The sequence below is a fragment of the Eumetopias jubatus genome, unplaced genomic scaffold, assembly GCF_037043125.1.
Source record: "Eumetopias jubatus isolate StellerSeaLion01/CBP00866 unplaced genomic scaffold, mEumJub1_p1.0 scaffold_2, whole genome shotgun sequence".
Classification (NCBI taxonomy): Eukaryota; Metazoa; Chordata; class Mammalia; order Carnivora; family Otariidae; genus Eumetopias; species Eumetopias jubatus.
In genome coordinates, this window is record NW_028274808.1 from 74,189,702 (window position 1) to 74,213,115 (window position 23,414).

Below are 23,414 nucleotides of genomic sequence, written 5' to 3' on the forward strand. Positions count from 1 at the left end.
AGTAACTGTGAACCACCTGTTAAACACAGCCATCTCTAAAGATTAAATTTCATAAACTATGATGAACCATTCTATATTAAAAACAATGATACTGAAGGTAAAAACTCATCACTCCCTAATTATTTTACATACCCTTCTCTGTATCCTTGACATTATTTGCATCTATTATATCTGTATGGTAGAAATACTACAGAATGATGTGCTATTGAGCATCTTTTCCTAACTCTGCAGTGTCATCACATTGGTAATCTGAAATTGACTATACTGGGAGTATTTACACCACACAAATAGGCAAATAATATAAATCAGGCCCCATCTCACCTCCCAAAGAGTCAGTTTAAACATTTAAAACCATATTACTATATGTTGGCTAACTGAACATACTACTACTACTACTAATAAATAATATTTAGATTATATTTATAATATATTTATATTCTATATTATTTATAAATAATAATAATTAATAAAATAAATAACTCAGAAACTAAAATAACCACATTACTGGGGGGTTGCCTGGGTGGCACAATTGTTTAAACATCCAGAGTTTTGGCTCGGGTTGTGATCTCGTGGTTGTGGGATCAAGCCCTGAGTCTGGCTCCGCACTCAGCATGGTCTGCTTGAGACTCCCTCCCTCTACCCTGCCCTGCCCCCACTTGTGCTCTCTCTTTCAAACAAATAAATAAAATCTTAAAAAAAAAAAAGCACATTACTGGCTTGGGAGGGTAGCACACCCTCTGGTTGGCTCACGTACATACCCCATCTCAATCATTCTTATGTTAGCCCCATAAAATGGACTTAAAAAAAAAAGTTGCCAAAGCAGCAGAATACACATTTCTCTCAAATGTCATAGAGCATTCATCAGGACAGATTGTATGCTAGGCCACAAAACAAGTCTCAAGTTTAAAAAGATTGAAATCATTCAAGCATCTTTTCTGACCATAATGGTTTAAATCTAGAAATCAATTACAAGAAGAAAACTGGAAAAATCACAAATACATGGAGATTAAACATGTTACTTAACCAATAGAACAAACAAATCAAGAAGAAATAAAAAAATACATGGAGACAAATGAAAATGGAAATACAACATACTAAACTCCATGGGATTCAGCAAAAGCAACTCTAACAGGGAAGGTTATAGCCATACAGGCCTACCTCCAGAAACAAGAACATTCGCAAATAAGTATCTAACTTTACAACTAAAGGAACTAGAAAAAGAATAAAGCCCAAAGTTAGTAGAAGGAAATAATATAGATCAGAGCAAATATCAATGAAATAGAGACTAGAGAAAAGATCAGTGAAACTAAGAGCTGGTTCTTTGAAAAGATAAAATTGATAAACCCTTAGCCTGACTCATCAAGAAATAAGAAAGGGCTGGGGCATCTGGCTGGCTCAGTCGATAGAACATGTGACTCTTGATCTTGAGGTTGTAAGTTCGAGCCCCACACTGGGTGTAGAGATTACTTAAAAATAAAATCTTAAGAAAAAATAAGAGAGGGCTCAAAAAATCAGAAATGAAAGCTGAGAATTTACTACTGATGCCACAGAAATACAAAAGATCATGAGAGACTGTTATGAATAATTATATACCAACAAATTGGACAACTTAGAAGACATGGATAAATTCCTAGAAGTATACAATCTTCAAAGATGGAATCAGGAAGAAATAAAAAATCTGAATAGACTGATTACTAGTAAGAACATAGAATCAGTATTAAAAAACTCCCAATGAAAAGCCTAGGACTAAGACATCTTTACCAGTGAATTCTACCAAACATTCAAAGATTTGATACTTACCCTACCCTTCTCAACTCTTCCAAAAAACTGGAGAGAAGGGAATGCTCCTAAATTCATTTTATGAAACCAGCATTACCCTGAAAACAAAACCAGAGAAGGACATCATACACACATACACACACACACACACACAAATTACGGGCCAATAGTCCTAATGAACCTAGATACAAAAATCCTCAACAAAATATTAGCAAACTGAATTCAACAACACATTAAAAAGGTCATATACCATGATCAAGTGGGATTTATTCCAGGGATGGAAGGATGGTTCAATATTTGCAAATCAATCAGTGTGATACACCATTAACAAAATTAAGGATAAAAATCATATGATCATTTCGACATGTAAAAAAGGCATTTGACAAAATTCAACATCGATTTATGATACAAACTCTTGACAAAGTGGATATAAACAGAAGATGACGTATCATAATAAAGGCCATATGTGACAAGTCCATAGCTAACATCATACTCAACAGCAAAAAAGCTGAAAGCTTTTCCCTTAAGATCAAGAGCAAGATAAGGATGCCCACTCTCACCACTTTTATTCAACACAGTATTGGAGTCCTAACCAGACCAATAGAGCAGGAAAAAGAAGTAAAAGGCACCTGAATTTAAAAAGGAAGAAGTAAAACTATCACTATTTGTGGACATGATATTATATATAGAAAGCCCTAAACACTCCACCAAAAAACTACTATAATAAATAAATTCAGTAAAGCTAGAGGGTACAAAATTAATATACAAAAATATTTTACATCTTTATAAATTAACAACAAACTAACAGAAAAATCCCAAATAGGCAAAGCAATCCTGAGAAAGAACAAAATTGAAGGTATCACATTTCCTAATTTCAAACCAAATTAATCAAAACAGTATGGTATTGGCATAAAAACAGACACATAGATCAATGGAATAGAGAGCCCAGAAATAAACCCAAGTATATATGGTCAATCAGTTTATGACAAAGGAGGCAAGAACATACAATGGGGGTAAGGGCAGGCTCTTTAATAAATGGTGATGGGAAAACAGGACAGCCACATGCAAAGAATGAAACTGGGTCACTACCTTACACCATACACACAAATTACCTCAAAATGGACTAAAGACTTGGGCGCCTGGGTGGCTCAGTTGGTTAAGCGACTGCCTTCAGCTCAGGTCATGATCCTGGAGTCCTAGGATCGAGTCCCACATCAGGCTCCCTGCTCAGTGGGGAGTCTGCTTCTCCCTCTGACCCTCCCCCCATCATGTTCTCTCTCTCTCTCATTCTCTCTCTCAAATAAAATCTTTAAAAAAAAACTTACTCATTAAAAAAAAAATGGACTAAAGACTTGAATGTAAGACCAGAAACCATAAAACCCTACAAAAAAACATAGGCAGTGAGCTCCGTGACACTGCTCTTGGTGATATTTTGTTTGGATCACACTCCAAAGGCAATGGCAACAAAACTAAAAATAAACAAATGGAACTACATCAAACTAAAAAGCTTCTATACGGGGAAAAAAAAGTCAACAAAATTAAAAAGGAACCTAATGAATGGGAGAAGGTATTTGCAAATCACATATCCAATAGGGGTTAATATCCAAAATATAAAGAACTCATATAGCTCAGTAACAAATAAAAATAATCCAATTAGAAAACGGACAGAGGATCTGAAGATACATTTTTCCCAAGAAGACATTCAGATGGCCAACACATACATGAACAGAGAGATACTCAACATCACTAACCACAATGAGATATCACCTCACACCTGTCAGATTGGCTATTATCGAAATAACAAGTGTTGGTGAGAATGTGGAGAAAATGAATCCTCATGTATTGTTAGTAGAAATGTAAATTTCTACAGCCACTATGGAAAAGAGTATGGAGGTTCTCTAAAAAAGTTAAAAATAGAACTAAAATCCAAAATTCTATTTCTGGATAGTTATCCTAAGAAAATGAAAACACTAATTTGAAAAGATATATGCAGCCCTATGTTCAGTGCAGCATTATTTATAATAGTGAAGATATGGAAACAACCTAAGTGTCCATCAATGGATGAATGGATAAAGATGTGGTACAACAGAATACTATTCAGCCATAAAAAAGAATGAAATCTTGCCATTTGAAATAATATAGATGGACCTAGATGGTATTATGCTAAGTGAAATAAGTCAGACAGAAAGACAAATGCATGGAATCTTATATGTGGAGTCTAAAAAAATAAGCGAACAGAACAAAACCAAACAAAACTCATAGATACAGAGAGTATGTTGGTGGTTGCCAGAGGGGAGGGTGTCGGGGTAGGTGAAATGTGAGATGTGGATCAAGGGGTACAAAGTTATATAAATAAATAAGTCATGGAGATGTAATGTGTGGTGACTAGAGTCAATAATATTATATTGCAAATTTGAAAGTTGCTAAGAGTAAATCTTAAAAGTTTGGACCACAAAAATTTTTTATAACTTTATATGGTAACAGATGGTAACTAGACTTCCTATGATCATTTTGCAAAGTATACAAATGTCCCAATTGTTACACTGTACACCTGAAACTAATATATTGTATGTTAATTATACTTCAATTTTTATAAAGGTACACAAAATCTTTTAGGGATTAGAAATGGCTCCCTTTTGGAACATACATACTCTTTCAACAAAGAAGTACATTTCCTAATAAACAGCAAACTGTCTGAGAAATTTTGGAATTCCCACAATTGGTGTTTTTGGGAAAGGCTTATGACTGGTTATTTTTATTTTTTGCCCTCTGTCACTTACATCAAATATTTTCTCCTGTGAAAAGAGCTGTTGCCCTAAGGCAACATAAAGTACTCTTGAGAACAAAGAACAAAGATGGACCAATTTGCTCCCCCCATCCTCCAGGAAGTAATTAAGAAGGCCCAGAGCAATTCCATGCAATACAAAGGCCAGATTCACTAACAAATGGTTTGGATGCTGTTTGGGTCTTTTCAAACATATGGAGTATCTCATTCAAGTTACTTAAAAGAACATCAAATTTAGTATAAGAAAAAATTAAGGCCTGTGTGAAGGGCATTACACACATTAGTTTTGGTTTTTTTCTTTAAGCTTTCCTTGGAGTGCCTACAATACTCCAAATACCCAAGCTGAATTGGAAAAAAAGTTATATACACAAAACAAATTATTTTTAATTTACTTTTTAGGTAGTTGAAAAAAAATCCCTGAACTCTAGCTGGTGATATGTGCCATATTAATGCCACTATATCTTAAAAAGTACATAAAACAGGACGAAGGACCACGTGCTTGTTTACAGTAAAAGGGCATCAAAAAGTCAAAAGAAAGTAGTTTTCATGACTGAGGAATTACTACCTAACTCTAAACTTGAGTATTTTTTCTATAGGAAATTCACAAATATGATGCAGTATACGGAAAATCAATCACATACATTTTCCCACTAAATAATAAAAAACAGTAGAGCAACCATTAAAGTTTTAAAGGTTAGTTCCAAGTGTTAATGTGTGGGTGTATGTCTGTAATAGAAACTTCCAAGGTACCCTTAGTTCTCAATATTTAATATTTGAGTGAAACTAAAAAATGTTGTCATGTCATGATGTCTTTGAACTCTAAAAAATTATTTGTAAACCTAAGTGGATTTGCACTATCCTACTTTGATGACCACTTGGTAATATGGTCATAATCCTGCTTTTGATAGATCAAAAAAAGTGAAAACCATCTCCATTTTATACTTTATTTAAAATTAATAAAATGATAAACACAATTACAGGTAAATGGCAATTCAGTACATTTAGTTGGACAATAAATTAAAAAATTACATATTCACAAGGACACAGATCCTTTACCAACATCGAACATTTTAGTCTATGTAGTCAAAGTCTTCTGGAATTCCAAAGTTTTTATCAATTTTATTTTCTTCGAACCCAAATTTTCTTTTGGCCCAAGATTTTATTGCAAATATATTATCTATAAAGAAAATTGAGAAATATTTATAAGAATTGAAAACATAATCATAAAACATGTCAAATATAATTATATTCCTTTTTTGTTACTTCTATTACTTTCAGAAGTATCAACATAAGAAGTGTGCTTTATTTTGAAAAGTAATAGCAATTCATTTCTGAAGAAAGAAAATACTTTAATTAGTATTTTGAGCAACCAGATCGCATATTTAAAAATTCAGCAAATTAGTTGCCACTAAAAAATACCTGACTTAAGAATAATCCAAAAACAGGGAAAGGCTAACAATGGTGTTTCTTCCACATTTCCACAGCAGAGGCCAGGACTCTTACCTCAGGAATTACAATTGCTCCTGTTGTTCCCAAAGGGTACACATTCTCTCCAGACCTTTTTCCTTTCCCCACAGATAATAACGGTTTCCAGATAATCAGGCCAGTGTGAGGGAGAAGGGAAGAGAATAGAAGGTAGTTCTCCTCTATCTGAAGACTAAGATAGGAGTAGATGTATCCTTTGCGTCCTCTAGGGGGGTATTTAAAAAGCATTTTGCCACTGAAGAAGTGTTATATCTACTTATAGGAATTTATCCCAAGGAAACAAAATAAATTGTGTACAAAGATTTATGGTTAAATCTTTATTCCAATGTAATAAAAGAAAAAAATAAAAGCAATCCAAATATCTAATCTCATTTATTGTACTTCGCTTTATTGTACCTCAAAGATAGTGCAGTTTTTACATATTGAAGGTTTATGGCAACCATGTGTCGAGGAAGTCTACTGGCACCATTTTTCTAATGGCATTTGCTCACTTCATATATTATGTCACATTTTGGTAATTTTCACATATTTGAAACTCTTTCGTTAATATTATTATATTTGTTCTGGTGATCTGTGAGCAGTGATCTTTGATGTTATTATTGTCATTGTTTTGGGACACCACAAACTGCACCTATATAAGATAGCATACTTAATAAGGTTTTGTGTGTCTGTCCCACCAACTGGCTGTTCCCCTGTCTCTGTACCTTTCCTCAGGCCTCCCTATTTCCTGAGACACAACAACAGTAGTATTAGGCCAATGAATAAACCCTATAACGGACTCTAAGTGTTCAAGTGAAAGAAGAGTTGCACATCCCTCACTTTAAATCAATAGCTAGAAATAATTAAGCTTGGTGAGAAAGCCAAAACAGGCTGAAAACTAGGCCCCTTGTGCCAGACATTCAAGTCGTGATTGCAGAGTTCACGAGAGAAATTACAAGCACTACTCCAATGAACACATAAATGATAAGTGAAACAGCCTCATTGCTGATACAGAGAAAGTGGAGTGGTCTGGATAAAAGATCAAACCAGCCACAACATTCCCTTAAGCCAAAGCCTAATGCAGTGCAAGGCCCTAAGTCTCCTCAGTACTGTGAAGGCTGAGCGGTGAGACTTGGAGAAGCTGCAGAAAAAAGAGCTGGAAGCCAGCAGAAGGCGGTTCATGAGGTTTAGAAGCCATCTCCCTAACATCAAAGTGCAGGATGAAGCAGCAAGTGCTGATAGAGAAGCTGCAGCAAGTTCTCCTGAAGATCCAGCTAAGATCATTCATGAAGGTGGCTACACTGAACAAAAGATTTTTAATGTAGATGAAACAGCTTTCTACTGGAAGATGATATCATCTAGGACATTCATAGCCAGAGAGAAGTCAGCGCCTGGCTTCAAAGAACAGGCTGACTTTCTTGTTAGGGGCTAATGCCCCTGGTGACTTTCACTTGAAACCAGTGCTCATTTACCATTCTGAAAATCCTAGAGTCCTTAAGGACTCTGTTAAATCTACTCTGCCTGTGCTCTAACACAACATCCATTGTGGCCCATGGATCAAGGAGTACTTTTGACTTTCAAATCTTATTTAAGAAATACACTGCATAAAGCTATAGTTGCCATGGATAATAAGTGATTCCTCTGATGAATGTGAGCAAAGTAAATTAAAAACTTTCTGGAAAGGATTCACCATTCTAGATGCTATTAGGAACATTCATGATTTATGGGAAGATGTCTGAATATCAACATTAACAAGTTTGGTAGAAGTTGGTTCCAACTCTCAAGGATGACTTTGAGGAGTTCAAGACTTCAGTGGAGCAAGTAACTGCAGATGTGGTGGGAATAGCGAGAGAACTAGAATTCAAGGTGGAGCCTGAATGGGACTGAAATGCTACAATCTCATGGTAAAATCTGAAGGGATGAGGAGTTGCTTCTCATGGATGAGCAAAGAAAGTGATTTCTTGAGATGGAATCTACTTCTGGTGAAGATGCTGTGAATATAGTTGAAATGACTAATAAAGAATTTACAATGTTAGATAAACTTAACTGATAAAGCAGGGGCAGGGTTTGAGAACAGACTCCCAATTTTGAAAGTTCTACTGTGGATAAAATGCTAACAAACAGCATCATCCACTACAGAGAAATCGTTCATGAATGGTGTAAGACAGGGATAAAGCGTGTTACAGGTACTCTATTAGGTAGAGAGTCTAGGCCTTCAAGCTGACATGAGAGAGAGAAAAATCAACTTATTACTAAATAATTCCAAAGTGTTATGTATGTTAAAGAGAAAAGATCAAGTATTATGTGTACAGCTTCCAGAACAGGCTCCAAGAGCACAGAAAGCTTGCCGGGAAATGAGAGAACAGATGCGACAATGCAGGAAACTTGAAGGAATGGACTTCAAACCTGGACCAGGAGAGAAAAAAAATCCCATACCCATGAGTAGTACTCCACATTCCCTTTTCCCCCAGCTCCTGGAGACAATTAATCTACTTTCCATCTCAATGAATTTCCCTATTCTGGACATTTCATATAAATGAAATGATACAATATGTGTCTAGCTTCTTTCACTTAGCATCATGTTTTCAAGGTTCATCCATGTTGTAGCAGGTATCAATACTTCATTCCTTTTTATGGTCAAATAATACTTCATTGTATGGGGGATATACCACATTATGCCTTCAAGACAATGTTACCTGAAATCTTGATAATTCATTCCTCGTCAAATAAAATGTTCCTATTATGTGGAAATTTTTATAAATGGATAAGAAATAGTGTTTGTTTGTTTTTCCTTTAAAGAAACAGCCTTAAGACTAGCAGGATTTCTGTTCATTTCCATGGTGGCATCCTCAGGATATATGCAGAAATAGGATGGGCAATATCATAAACATGAGTCTGTGTTTAGGACCTCACAACATCTATCCCCCTCCTCACTGAGATGCCTCTCACACAAAGTCATAAAAACTCCACTATCTTAAGTATTAAGTAAGGTTTTATAGAAAGTTGTTAAATCACATTTAAGGTGTATTTAATGCCATACATAAATCATTTAGATGTGATATTTCTAGTTATATTTATACCCTAAGGTAAGCTCTCATTTTATAAAACTGAAATACTGAATTACTGAACAGTAAGTATCTTCCATTCTACACACATTTTAAGGGCCTTTTTAGGTAAAAGGAAAGCAAACCCTTAACTAATAAGTAGGTAACAATCTTTAGTTACAGATATTATGGATGTTTTCTTTTTGTTTTGAAGAGAGGCTGGTTTTCTGAGGTGTAATTTGTTTTAACTCCATGATTTTCATAACACTTTTATGTTGGAAGGAGCAAGTTGTAACTTCAAATGGAAATATGGTTCCTTTTTTTTTTTTTACTTTTTTTATTACAAAGTATTTTTTTTTTATTAACATATAATGTATTATTTGTTTCAGGGGTACAGGCCTGTGATTCATCAGTCTTACACAATTCCTAACAGCTGTTTCTGCTGTGCTAAAAATATCTTCCTTCCTATATGATTTTAAAAGTTTCAGGTTCTTTCTCAACTAATAACGTAAGGGGAAAATGAAGTTCAAAATGTTCCTTTTTTTCATCATAACTGGACGTTTATGATCAAGTGCAAAACATGAAAGGATTTTTTTAAGAGAAGAATGGGAAAGGGGAGTATTTATTTATCTATGTATCTAACATTGTGTGAAAGGGCTTACAAATTGTTTTATTTAATTCTCCGAAAACGTAAGGTAGATATAATCTACACAGAGGAAGCAGGTTCAGAGAAGTTCAATAAGTGATACAGCAGCTAAAGAACACAATCCGGATTCCTTTCAAAGTCAAGTTCTTCCCACCATATACACAGGCTGCTTGTTCCTACTGCTTGCTGAGCTGCTTTGCTGAGAAGTACTGGGGGAAATCACTTTCTTATTTTTAACCTACAAGTCCACTTGTCTTTTTTGCTCATTTAAAATTTTGTATTTCTCAAATTTAAATTGATATCACTGTATTTACTATTTATTTATACTTATTGGACACACATCTCATTCTTCTCTTTTCTTTAATGTTAGCTTGCTGTTTTTACCCTCTTCTGTTATCATTAAAGCATTACATTATTTATGAAATGAAATGTATTACTTTGTAATAAACAAGATTGCAATTTTATAGGAACCAAAGGCCAATTACAATGATTTTATCAATCTACTTAATTCTAAAATAGACAAGGAAACATGATTCTTAAATGTTTTGTGACATACAGAAGCCTGGACATGGAGTCAGGAAACCTGGCTCAAACCTTTGTACATCCAGTGACTAATCACCTTTGACTCAAGGCATCACTTTAAATTTTCTGCATCTGTGTCAATACGATCTTAACCATACTCTCCCAGAGAAATAGAATGATGATGAATAGTACATATGAAGGTATTATAGACTCTTACCAGGACGGTAAAAGTTCAGTTACCATTACTTTAGAACTAGAAAAACATCAGTGTTATTTGTAGATAGATTTTAACAATACTAATCATACCTGTATATAATTGACAACAATCCTTATTTTATTAACTTTCTTCTACACTTTAAGACACAGGGGAAAATGCCTTATTAATTCTCATTTCTTAGAACATCTCTGGTATAGACCAGAGGGTGTATCCATTGGCAAATGGATTAATGAGGCATTTATATGAAAGCACGTACACAGAGAAGACAATATCATGTAGTGGAAAGAGCTCTGACTCTGGGATCAGAAAAGATGGATTCTAATTCCTATTCACTGCCTAGCCCCTGTGTCACCATGGGCTCCTGATGGCCTCAGTTCCATCTCTAAAATTAGGGATGATAATCCTATTTGCCTCACAAGATTGTTGCAGAGATAAAACGAGAATGCACCACAGATACTCTTTGCAATGCCTGGCTTATAGTCCAGCCCTCAACAAATGTTAGCTGTTATTATTGTGAGCAAGAAGACAAATCTGCAGGATTCCATGAAATTCTTAAAGTTTTATCTTGCACTAATATCATGAAAGTTCAGTGATTAGCCCAAGTGACTTACCTAAGAAAAATTACACAAAAATTAAACTGCAAGCAGTCATTGGTTTTACAAAAATACGTTGTATTTTACATACAAAATGACTCATAGTAAGATTTAAAAAAAAAAAAACTTAAGTAACTGAAATGATTTAATGTAATGATTTAATAAAAACTTAATACAGGGATGCCTGAATGGCTCAGTCAGTTAAACATATGACTCGGTTTTGCCTAAGGTCATGATCTCAGCGTCATGGAATTGAGCCCCGCGTCAGGCTCAGGGCTCAGTGCAGAGTCTGCTTGAGATTCTCTCTCTCCCTCTCCCTTTGCCCCTTCCCCTGCTCTCACGTGTGCGTGCTTTAAAAATAAACAAACAAAATCTTAAAAAAAAATACATACATTTCTGGAAAGGTCTTTTCTTGAACAAAACTAGGCAAAATAGCTTCTGCATTTCATATCATAGTAAGCGTGGAAAAAGCTTATCTACAGCTTAGCAGTACCATTATAATACATACCAGTCCATCTGTTAGCAGCTTCTTTGGCTACTTTATTTGCTTGACCTGAAAAAATATATATATATAAATAATCATATTCATGTATTTATAGACTCATTTTTTACATGAACAAAAGGTTATACAAAGAGGAGTTTATGTAAAAAGCTCAAATAGTGACACATGACATGTTGTATCCAACAATCCTGCTCAACTCCCCAAAGAAATTTTGGTTTCAATTATATTAGTCATGAATAGTCAAGGTAAACAATTTCCCTTTCCTAAATGTCCATTATTACTGTACGTGTTCCTTTAAAGATAAGTGTGAGATGTGTTTCTCAAATAATTTACAACATCAAGAGGATAAAATAATTTAAGTTTAATGGTAAGAATTTTAGAGTATATATTAGATTACAGTAAACCTGACCTTAAAAAAATTTATATTATACATCTTGTTATTAAATGTATCTATGTCTATGTCTTTCAAGTTAAAGAGTTAAAGTTTCTAGATAGCACATAACAGTCCCATGATCAACTAAGCATAAATACTATTTATTTATTTATTTATTTTTTAAAGATTTTATTTATTTATTCATGAGAGAGAGAGAGAGAGAGAGAGAGGCAGAGGGAGCAGCAGGCTCCCAAGGAGCAGCGAGTCCAATGCGGGACTCAATCCCAGGACCCTGGGATCATGACCTGAGCTGAAGGCAGACGCTTAACCATCTGAGCCACCCAGGCACCCGCATAAATACTATTGATTATGATGGCATTTATTCATTGAAAGATAATTTATATACTCCAGAATTCACCATATTAAAGTGTATAATTCGGCAGATTTTAGAACAGGATTGTAAAACCATCACCACTACCTAATTCCAGAACATTCTCATCACCCAAAAGAAAATCCCATACCCATGAGTAGTACTCCACATTCCCTTTTCCCCCAGCTCCTGGAGACCATTAATCTACTTTCCATCTCAATGAATTTCCCTATTCTGGACATTTCATATAAATGAAATGATACAATATGTGTCTAGCTTCTTTCACTTAGCATCATGTTTTCAAGGTTCATCCACATTGTAGCATGTATCAATACTTTATTCCTTTTTACGGTCAAATAATATTCCATTGTATGGATATACCACATTTTGTTTAGTCATTCATCAGTTGATGGACATTTGGGTTATTTATTGCTAATATGAATAATTTAATAATTTTTGTGTGAACATTTTTTTCAGTTCTCTTGGATATATACTTGGCATGGAATTGCTGGAACATATTGTAACTCTATGCATAACATTTTGGGGAAGAGCTAAATTGTCTTCCAAAGGGGCTGTATCATTTTAACAATACCACCAGCAAACTAAAAGTTCCAATTTTCCCACATCCTCACCAACAATTATTTTCCATTCTTTTTATTATAGCCATCCTATGCATTGTGAAGTAGTATGTCATTTTGGTTTTGATTTGCATTTCCCTAATAACTAATGATGTTGAGCATTTTTCCTATGCTTATTGACTATTTGCATATTTTCCTTGGAAAAACTAATACTTTGCCCATGTTTAAATTGGGTTTTCAAAAATTGTTCAGTTGTAATTTTTAAAAATATACACATTTTGGATATTGGACAGTTGTCAGATACAGGATTTACAAATATTTTCTTCTATTCTGTGGGTTTTCTTTTCACTTTCTCGGTAAGATACCTTGATACACAAAATTTGTTAATTTTAATGAAGTCAAATTGATCTGTTTTTTTCTTTGTTTGTTTGAGCTTTTGGTGTCCTATCCAAGAAACTGCTGCCTAATCCAAGGATACAGAGATAAATACTTAAATTTTCTTCTAAGAGTTATATAGTTTCTTACATTCAGTTCTTTGATCTGAGTTAGTTTTTGTATATGGACTGAGATGGGAGTCCAGTTTGATTCATTTGCAACTGGTTTGGATAACCAGTTATACCCAGCACCATTAGTTGAGAACACTATTTTTTCCTAATTAAATAGTCTTGGCACTATTTGTCTTAAAAATCAATTGGGTTTCCTTCTGGACTTTCAATTCTATTTCTTTAACCGGCATGTCTACTTTTTTTTTTTTTTTAAGTAATCTCTATACCCAATGTGGGGCTTGAACTCACCCCAAGATTAAGAGTCATGTGTTCTTCTGACTGAGCTAGCCAGGTGCCCCTGCATGTCTATTCTTATACTAGCACCACACTGTCTTGATTATTGTAGCTTTGTAGGAAGTTTTGAAATTGGGAAATTTGAGTCTTCCAACTTTACTGTTCTCTTTCAAGATTTTTTAAAGATTTATTTATATATTTGAGAGAGAGAGAGAGAGAGAGAGAGAGAGAGCGTGTGCACATGCACGCGGCGGGGGGGATGGCACAGAAGGAGAGAAGCAGACTTGGAGCTGAGCACAGAGCCCAACACAGGGATCAATCTCACAACCCTGAGATCACGACCTGAGCCAAAACCAAGAGTTGGTTGCTTAACTGACTGCACCACCCAGGCATCCCTCTTTCAAAATTCTTTTGGCTATTCTGGGTCCTTTGCATTTTCATATGAATTTTAGGATCAACTTACCAATTCCTACCAAAAAGCAGTTAAAATTTTGATAGGTTTTACATCGAATCCCCGTAGGTCAATTTGAGGAGTGTTTCCATCTTAACAATAGTAAGTCTTTCTGTAAATACAGAATGTCTGTTTATAGAGGTCTTTAGTTTCATTCAATGTTTTGTAGTTTTCAGTATAAGTTTTGCACTTCCTTGACTATTTTATTCTTAAGTATTTCATTCATTTGTAAATACTTTTCTTAATTTCATTTTCAGATTGTTCATTGTTACCATATAAGATACATTATTTTTGTATATTGATTTTTGTATCCTACAACCTGCTGACCTCACTTACTACTTAATGTGAATGTCTTTTATTTCTCTTTTTTGCCTAATTGCCCTGGCTTGAACTTCCAGTACAATGTTGAATAGAAGTGGTAAGGAAGGTCATCCTTGAGGAAAGCATATAGTCTTTTACCATTCAATATGATGTAAGCTGTAGATTTATTATAGATGCCCTTTTATAAATTGAGGAAGTTCACTTCTTTTCCTAGTTTTTTGGGTATTTGTATCATGAAAGGGTGTTGGATTTTGTCAAAATTTTTCTTTGTCTAATGAGACAAACATGTTGTTACTGTCACAAATTACATTTTATATACTGCATGCCCAACAAAATAGCTTATGATTATTGCTTTATGCAGCTGTATTTTAAATAAGAGAACCATAAGGTGATACAAACAAAAATACATATATACCGTCTTTTATATTTACCTATGAAGCAGCCTTCACCAGGTGCTTTACTTTTTCATGTTACTGTCCAGTGTCCTTTCACTTCAATGAGAAAGACTCCCATATTTTTTTAGGGCAGGTCTGCTAGTGACAAACTCTCAGTTGTTTACCTGGGAATATCTTACTTTGTCCTTCATTTTTGAAGGAAAATATTTCTGGATATAGAATTCTTGGTGGACAGTTATGTCCCCCCCCTTCACTTTGAATATATCATCCCAATGCCTTTGGCTTCTATGGCTTCTAATAAAAAACAAATTGTTAATCTGATTGAAAATTCCCTGTGTATGATGAGTCACCTCCTTCTTGTTGCTTTCCAGAGTCTCTGTTTATCTTTCGACAAGTTGATTATGGTGAGTCTATATGTGGATCTTTTTGAGGTTGTCCTAAATTGGAGTTTGTTAAGTTTTTTCTATGTATAGATTGTTTTTCATCAAATTTGAGAAGGGTTCAGTTTTTTTTTTTTTTTTTTTAAATATTCTTTCGGTCCCATTCACTCCTCTCTCCTTCTGGGACTTCCTTTATGTATACGTTGGCGCTCTTGATGCTGTGCCACAGGTCTCTTGAGACTGTTGATATTTCTTCATTCTTTTTTCTTTCTATCCTCAGATTGAATTATCTCTGTTGAACTATCTCCAAGTCACTAATTCTTTCTTTTGCCTGCTCAAATTGGCTGTTAATCCCGAGTGAAATTTTCATTTCAGTTATGGTTTTCAACTCCAGCATTTCATTTGGTTCCTTTTTAATAATTTCTGTATCTTTGCCGATACTTTCTACTTGGTGAGTTTTCATTCTCAAACTTTCCTTCAGTTCTTTAGACATGTTTTTCTTTAGCTCTTTTAACATATTTTAAAATTGCTGACTGAAATTCTGGGCCTAGCAAGTCCAACATCATGTGCATGAACCATACTTTCTTTGAATATCTCGCAATTTTTTGTTGAAAGTTGGACATTTTAAGTAATATGATGTGGCGACTCTGGAAATCAGATACATCCCCCCCTTCCCAAGGTTGTTGTTTTTGGTACTTGTTGTTACTGTTTGTTTAGTGATTTCTCTGAACTAATTCTGTAAAGTCTGTATTCTTTGTTATGTGTGGCTACTAAAGTCTCTAGTTTGCTTACCAGGCATACTACAAGCCAGATCAAATAAGGACAATCCTTCCTATTGGTGGCTTTCAGAAAACCACCAAAGATGTCAAATAGTGACAATTTGGGGGAAATAAGGGTCTTAAAAAGCTCCAGTTCCATTTTACTCCCTCTGATACCAGGAATGCACGGCTGTTATTTTTCAAGGTTACTGCTGAGCTAGAGAGTAGGGGATGAGAATAGGACAAGTTAAAATACCATAAAGCTTATTATTCTTGCTGAGATTCAGCCATTTTTTCTTGAATAGGTAAATCACTGGTTAGTTTCTAGAATTCTGGAAAAGTTGTGACAATTTTTGCCAGCTTTCATGGAAGGGTAAGTTTTCATAGGTCCTTATTCCATCATTTTCACTGTCATCCTGACATTTCTAAGAAAATTTCTTAAGTACTTCTAAGATTTACTTTCAAGTATTTTTGTAGGAATTCAAGTTTTACTACAACTTATTTTATCTGTTCTCACTTAAGTAATGGTCAGAGTAGCTAAAATTAAATTTTATTTTTTATACATTATTGCTTTGACTTCTCATTTCTCAGATATTTGCAACCAATCTTGCTAAAACTTATTTGAAATAGATATCAATAAGTCATCTAGCATGATGAAATATAAATATTTCCTGCAAGAATTATTGAGAAATAAGTAAGATTATACATAGCTATGCTACATGAATATAAAGGTTACAACTCTTATCAGAGGAACTGTTACAAAATAAACCATGACAGACTTAGAGATTAGTCTGACTGTTGTAACATGGGTGCAACAGCCACACTATTAAGAACCAAATCTTATTAAAATCAATTTGTGAAACTCATAATCCTTTAATCCAGTATAATCTGTTCTGCAATAACATGATAGCCCAAATCCTATGAAACCCCTCATTATCAAAAAGCATGTTTTAAAAACAATAATCTCTTTGGCAAAAGGAAATAATCTCATGTGGGGGAACAGAAGTTAAAATCTAAAAAAAATTCTCTAGATTTAGTAATAAGGAGATCGCTGCCATTTACTACTTAAATGTTTAAATTTCTTTGAATCTGTGGGTTTATAGTTTACATCAAATTTGAAAAAAAAATAGCCTTCATTTCTTCTGACAGTTATTTCTTCAAACATTTTTCAGGCCTGGACAAATGTACACACACACATACCCCACCCCAAGCATACACTCCTTTTGGGACTTTGATTACAAATATATTAGGTCACTTGAAGTTGTCCTACATGTCATGCTACATTCATTTAAAAAATTTATTTTTCCTCTCCAGTTTCATTTTGTATAGTTTCTACTGCTATGTCTTCAAATACACTAATCCTTTTTCTTGCAGCTTAATCTGCTATTAATTCAGTCCAGTGTATTTTTCATTTCAGACATTGTAGTGTTCAACTCCAGAAGTTTAACATGAAATCTTTTTTATATCTTCCATGTTTCTACTTAACTTTTTGAACATACACATTTTTTTAAAGACTTACTCATCTACTTTAGAGAGAGAGAGAGAACACAGGCAGGGAGGGGGGGAAGGCCAGAGGGAGAGAATCCCCAAGCAGACTCCCCACTGAGCACAGAGGCCTGATGCAGGGCTCCATCTCACAACCCATGAGATCACAACCTGAGTCGAAACCAAGAGTCAGACGCCCAACTGACTGAGCAACCTAGGTGCCCCGATATGATACATTTATAATAGCTTTTAATGTTATTGTCTTCTAATTCTATCTGTGTCAGTTCTGGATCAGTTTTGACTGAAGGATTATTGTTTTCACTAAGGAACATCTTTTCCTACTTCTTTGTGTGCCTGGTTACCTTTCATTATATGCTAGACACTATGAATTTTATTTTGTTGGGTGCTGGGTATGTTTGTATTTCTAGAAATATTCTTTAGTTTTGTTCTCAGATGCATATAAGTTACTTTGCAATAGTTTGATGTTTTCAAGACTTGGCTGTTATGGTTTGTTAGGTGGATGGAGAACAAAGCTCAGTCTAGGGCTAATTAGTGCTTGCCAACTGAGGCAAGGTGTTCTTGAGTGCTCCACCTGATGCCTTGTGAATTATACATTCTTCCAATCGCCCTGGTGAGAACAGGCTTTATTCTTGGTCCTGTGTGTATGCCGGGTACTTCTTCCCACTAATTCTCTGAAATTGTTCTTTCCCCAGCTTTGGGTAATTACTTCACCTGCATTCACCGAATACTTGAGGGGAACCCTCTGTAGACACCCAGGGATCTCTTTCTATGTAACTTCTCCTCTCTAGTATGCTGTCCTGTGAACTCTAGCCACACTGGTCTCCCTGACTCTCAGTTCCATTTGCAGGGCTCTGCCTAGGTTCTCCTTCTTTGTGCCACAGCCTGGAAATGCAATAAAATAAACCGACACAATTTTAAGACTTACTTTGTTTTCTTTCTCTAAGAATCATTGTTCTTTATTATCTGATATCACATAACTTTAAAACCTATTTCATATATTTTATGTGTTGTTTTTCAGGTGGCAGAATAAATCCCATCTGTTACTACTTTATCTTGCCTGGAAGTAGAAGTGTCACATTTGAATAAAATTTTATTTGTTAGCTGTTCTGAATTTTAAAACAGAGGAACTGGACATTTCTCTATAAAAGTATGAACTGAAGTTAGTCTAAAATCCTTTTTACAGGTGTTCAGGCTTTAATAAGATTTTTTTTTTCTTCTGATTATAGTTTGGTAGCTTTCCACAGAAAAAAATATCCTACCTACACATCTAAAATATATTTAGGGAATAACGGAATTATCCTACATAACTGCTGTCCATTAAATAAGTTGTAATTCTCTATAATTAATGTATTTTATTAAAATAGATAATATTTTTAACGGAGTGAAATAAAAATAATACAAAGCCAGGAAGGAAGGACCCTTATTCTCTCATTCCCCTATAAAGATCAGAAATGCACAATGTAAAAATGTCAAAAATGAATACACATGTAATGAATTCATCATTACAAAATTTTACAGGATCCAAATACAGATCTTATGTGACTACATAATTAAATACAAAAAGATAACCTAGGTCTGATGTTGATAAAAAATGATAAAGTTTCTTAACTCACTGTTATTCAGAAAACATTTTCTTCTCATTGACTTAGACCTCATAGCCTGCATCATACTCATACACATTGACATGTTTTCCCTTAGGTTGAAAAATACCAACCATAAGGGTTAAGATGGAGAACAGAGGTCAGGGAACCAGTATAAGTTACAGTTGGAACTTCCTCCTCAACTATGCTATGCTACTCTCCAGAGAATTCATCATCATTTATATACCCTGAAATTTCTTCCATCAAGTTTCTTCACCTTTCTGAGAGGTGAGGAAATTGCCAAAATTGCTGCTTGATTCAGAGATACAAGAACGGTAACATCTGAAATTACACGCCTGAAATAAAAGTTTTCCCTCTTCATGAATCAGTCTGGCACAATTCTCTACCCTTGTGGATTTTCTGCACCTCAAGATGATCCACCAGCTTAGGATCACCATCAGTATAGGTCAGAGTAGTTTTGTAAGACTAAATAAGTTTTAGTGATTCCTGAGTGGACAGAAGTAATCAAAATTATGAAAAGGACTATAAAAATAGGAGGTCACAAGTAGAGGTGATCTCAGTCAGGGTCATGTCTCCAGGGAAAGAGCAATGGCAATATAACGGGGACAACAAAGTAGAAAAGCAGAAGCCTTGTGAGTTGTAGGTCCTTGAAAGAAAAGAGAATGAAATTGGGTAAGCAAAAAATTGGTATCATCAAGGAAAAAGTCCCCTAACACAAAAAACTGAAATCATGAAGGAAAGCAGAACCAAATAAGAGTAATATACGAAGGACCAGATTTCATAACTGCGAAAACAGAATTTTCGTGATGAAGAGCTAGAGGGCACAGTGACGCTGATCCTAAAACTAAATTACCTGAAGGCATTAAATGTGGGGAAGAAAACTGTTCTCAAAGTTTCTTTCATGACACATTTGATGTCTTCTTTAACAAGAAGCATACATTTCCTTTTAAAGATGATTCATGAGAAGGCCTAGCCTTCCCATAGCAACCTCCTACCTTGTCTCTTGTTGCTTTGATGTGCTTATGTTCAAGGAGGGTCATTTGATATTAGTTAAAACTTCAAGACTGATTAAAGTGGTTCATTTTGTAGATTTGGCTAGCACTTTATTCTGCAGGATGATGATAAATGAATTAATCTGTGGGCAGCATGAAAGAGCAAACACGTCTCTCTAAGTACTTGATTTACAGAAAATGACTGGCTCAGGGGAAGAGAGGTTATTCTGCCCCCACCTCTTTTTGAAAATCGCCCTGGGTAATCAGCAGAACCAGGGCCAATACACACCATCCACTAGACTGTGGACTACACGTATGTGATTAATGCCTCCTGCAGATGTACAAAGCAGCGACCTGTCTCTAAAATTAAGTTTAACTTTAGATTGCACAAACTGAACTGCTTAAATATTTTTTAATTGCAAAGACTACCATCAGGGACAACTTAATTGTCCCCCCCCCTTAAGCAAATTATTCTCAAGCTAATTTTAAAGTACCAAATATTTTCAATTTCTCTCAAAGCCTTCAATCACATACTATCAGTTTTTTTTTTAATAAACGTTCCACTAGGTAGAGTTCCCTAAATGAAAAGACAAGCTAAGACAGAAAAATGGGATGAAAGTTATACATATTTTCCTAAGCAATTACATGCAGTGTCCTTATAATATATTCTTTCACTTCCTTAAATATTCAGATTTCTATCTTTACATAAATATATAAAAATTATTCAAAACAAAGCTTTGGAGATTAGTTTTCAAGTAGAGGAAAACATTACTGGTATATTCAAAAGGCAAGTCAATGCACAGACTGATTTTCTGTAACTTGAAAAATCATAGTTTTGGTATTATCTCTCCTAGAAGATAATGGTGGGTTTCATTCTCGAGTCAATGTACTTGGGGCACCTTAACTCCTCTGACTCCTCAGTTTCCTAAACTTGTATTTTTTGTCTTTATCCTTCTACTTTATCTACCTTCCTTCTTCTTAAAATGCTTATGATTTCAAAGTTATCACTATTCAATGCCTTAAGACTCTTTAAAGGAAATATTAATGTAATATTAATACTATTAATGGCTTGATTTTCTCATATACATGAAGAATGGTTACTAGGTAACTAGAGGTATAAAGTCTCTTTTATTGACAAAGTTAAAAACTTTCAAGGTGTGAGTCTGCTTGAGATTCTCTTTTTGCTCCTCCCCTCACGTGCACTCTAAGAAAAAAAAATTTTTTTTTTTAATTAAAAAAAAAAGCGGGGGGAGCACCTGGGTGGCTCAGTCAGTTTGACATCTGGCTCTTGGTTTCGACTCAGGTCATGATCTCAGGGTTGTGAGACTGAGCCCCGTGACTGGCTCCACACTGGACATGGAGCCCTCTGTTCCTCCCCCGACTCTCTCTCTCCCCCTCCCTCTAAAAATTAAAAAAAAACATTAAAAAACCTTCCAAGTGTGATATAAACTTACGTATTTCTTCCACAACTTGTGGGTCACATTCTTTGTATTTTTCTACTTCTGCCTTTAGCTGTTCCCTTTGGTCTCGAAGTGAAGAAAGCTCTTTTGCTAGCATGGTTCGCTCTTCCTGCATTCAAAATAGTTTTATGTACAATTAAAACAAGCAAAATACCACGTGTTGTAAGGTTATACATTTTGTAAACATTTTCATTTTATTTCTCATAACTAATGTACACTAGGCTTTTGGACAGTATTACATATACACATACAACAACTCAACTCTTGTTTTTCTCTGAAATCTCAAGCATCTTTCATATATTTTGACTAGTTGAATGGGAATTAATATGTAGAATGGACTGCTCATAAATAGATGATTAGCAAATCATCTATTAGATGATTATCAAATGTTAGGAAAAGATACTGCCTCTTAGTTTCATAAGATTGTGTCAATATATACAATATTTTATGGCAACATCATCATTATACAATTTTCCTTAAAAGTGTGATAGACAATTTTTCAACCTTTAAGGATGATTAGCCTTTAAAGATATTTAAAGATATCAGAAATAAGAAATTATTGTTAGTGGCCTCCTATCACTTTCCTTTAAAGGTAAACCAGAATAAAGCTTTTAAAACAACAGGATCCAATAAACACCATTTGAAATTTCTAGCCATAGTTCTAACAGGTAGAAGTCACAGTGCCATAGTTTTCAATTCATATGTGTGAACGGTTATGGTACAGATTCATAGGATAAGCCTGAAGCAGAGCCAAGTGGAGTTTAAGTTGCCTTGATGGGACTTACTTAAGGTTTCTTGCTAGCTTATATTTTGGTGCTTGTATTTTTTGACTTTTGCCTTTAACTGTTCTCTTTTGTTGCAAAGAGAAGAAAGGCTCCTTTACTAGCATTTGTACAAGGGAATGCATACACAGAGCAGCATGGTCTGAAGCAGCATAGTCCAGCAGAACTCTACAATGACAGAAACGTTCTAGATCTGTGCTCTCCAATGCAGGAAACATTAGCCACATGGGACCTACTGAGTATATGATATAAGGCTATTGTTACTGAAAAACCAAATTTAATTGCATTTATTTTAATTTAAATGTAAATAGCCACCACATGATTACAGTATATACTGTATTAGCACAACTCAGAAGAGATTTAAAAATAATGATAATGTTAAGATTGTTATTATTTGCCATCCACAGCCAAATTATGCATGCTCCACAATGAAAAAAGAAAAGCAGCAAATGGTGAAGAATCTATGTGAAAGCAATGATAACTCTCCAGACACCCTGAACTGGGAGACATCTCAGACTGTTACTAGATCTTTGCCATGTTAATTTTTTGTGCCTTTAGTTACTCGAATTAAAAATGGAGATAGTAATAGTGGCTACCTCCTTGCACTGTTGGCAGGATTCAATGAATATAAAATGCTCTGGGATAGTATTTGCCTGGCTCACAGAGAGCAGATTATGTATGTTAGCTATTTCTTCTTCATCGTCATCAGCAGCAACATCATCACCATGAATAATGCCAAGTAAATGGGGGCTAGGTGTTTCTGAAAAATCCTGATTTGTGTGCTCAGGATGAACACAAGAGTTCATCTTTCTCAGGAGCCTTTCTAAACTACTATACTCCTCTGAGAATCTGCAGCACCCACAAGGATTTTTCCCAGGTACAATGGATCCAGGGGACTGGGTAACACTCAGCAGACAACTTTTGGGCATGAATATTAGTTGAAGGTGCACCTACAATTTATTGCCAACATTAAGGAAGAAAAAAAGGATCAAATAAAGAAATGGTAATTGCTACTGTCAATTAAAGAAATACAACAGCTTCAGGTTATGCCCAAATCTTACCTTCCCTTAAATATTCTTCAAAAATTACCATTCTCCACTTCCTATCTGTGACTGC

The 23,414-nt window shown here is 34.9% G+C and overlaps 1 protein-coding gene across 1 annotated transcript in view; it reads right to left on the minus strand.

Annotated features, from left to right (window-relative positions):
• Positions 1-5,565: 5,565 nt before the first annotated feature.
• The window catches only part of MND1 (meiotic nuclear divisions 1), a 73,948-nt gene continuing 56,099 nt past the window's right edge, over positions 5,566-23,414 (minus strand). Inside the window, exons 7-9 of the mRNA XM_028104427.2 lie at positions 21,511-21,625; positions 11,559-11,603; positions 5,566-5,741 (exon numbers count right to left, since the gene is read on the minus strand). Of these exons, the coding sequence (XP_027960228.2) occupies positions 5,635-5,741; positions 11,559-11,603; positions 21,511-21,625 (267 nt within the window). The 3' untranslated portion in view covers positions 5,566-5,634. The remainder of the gene's footprint in view (positions 5,742-11,558; positions 11,604-21,510; positions 21,626-23,414) is intronic.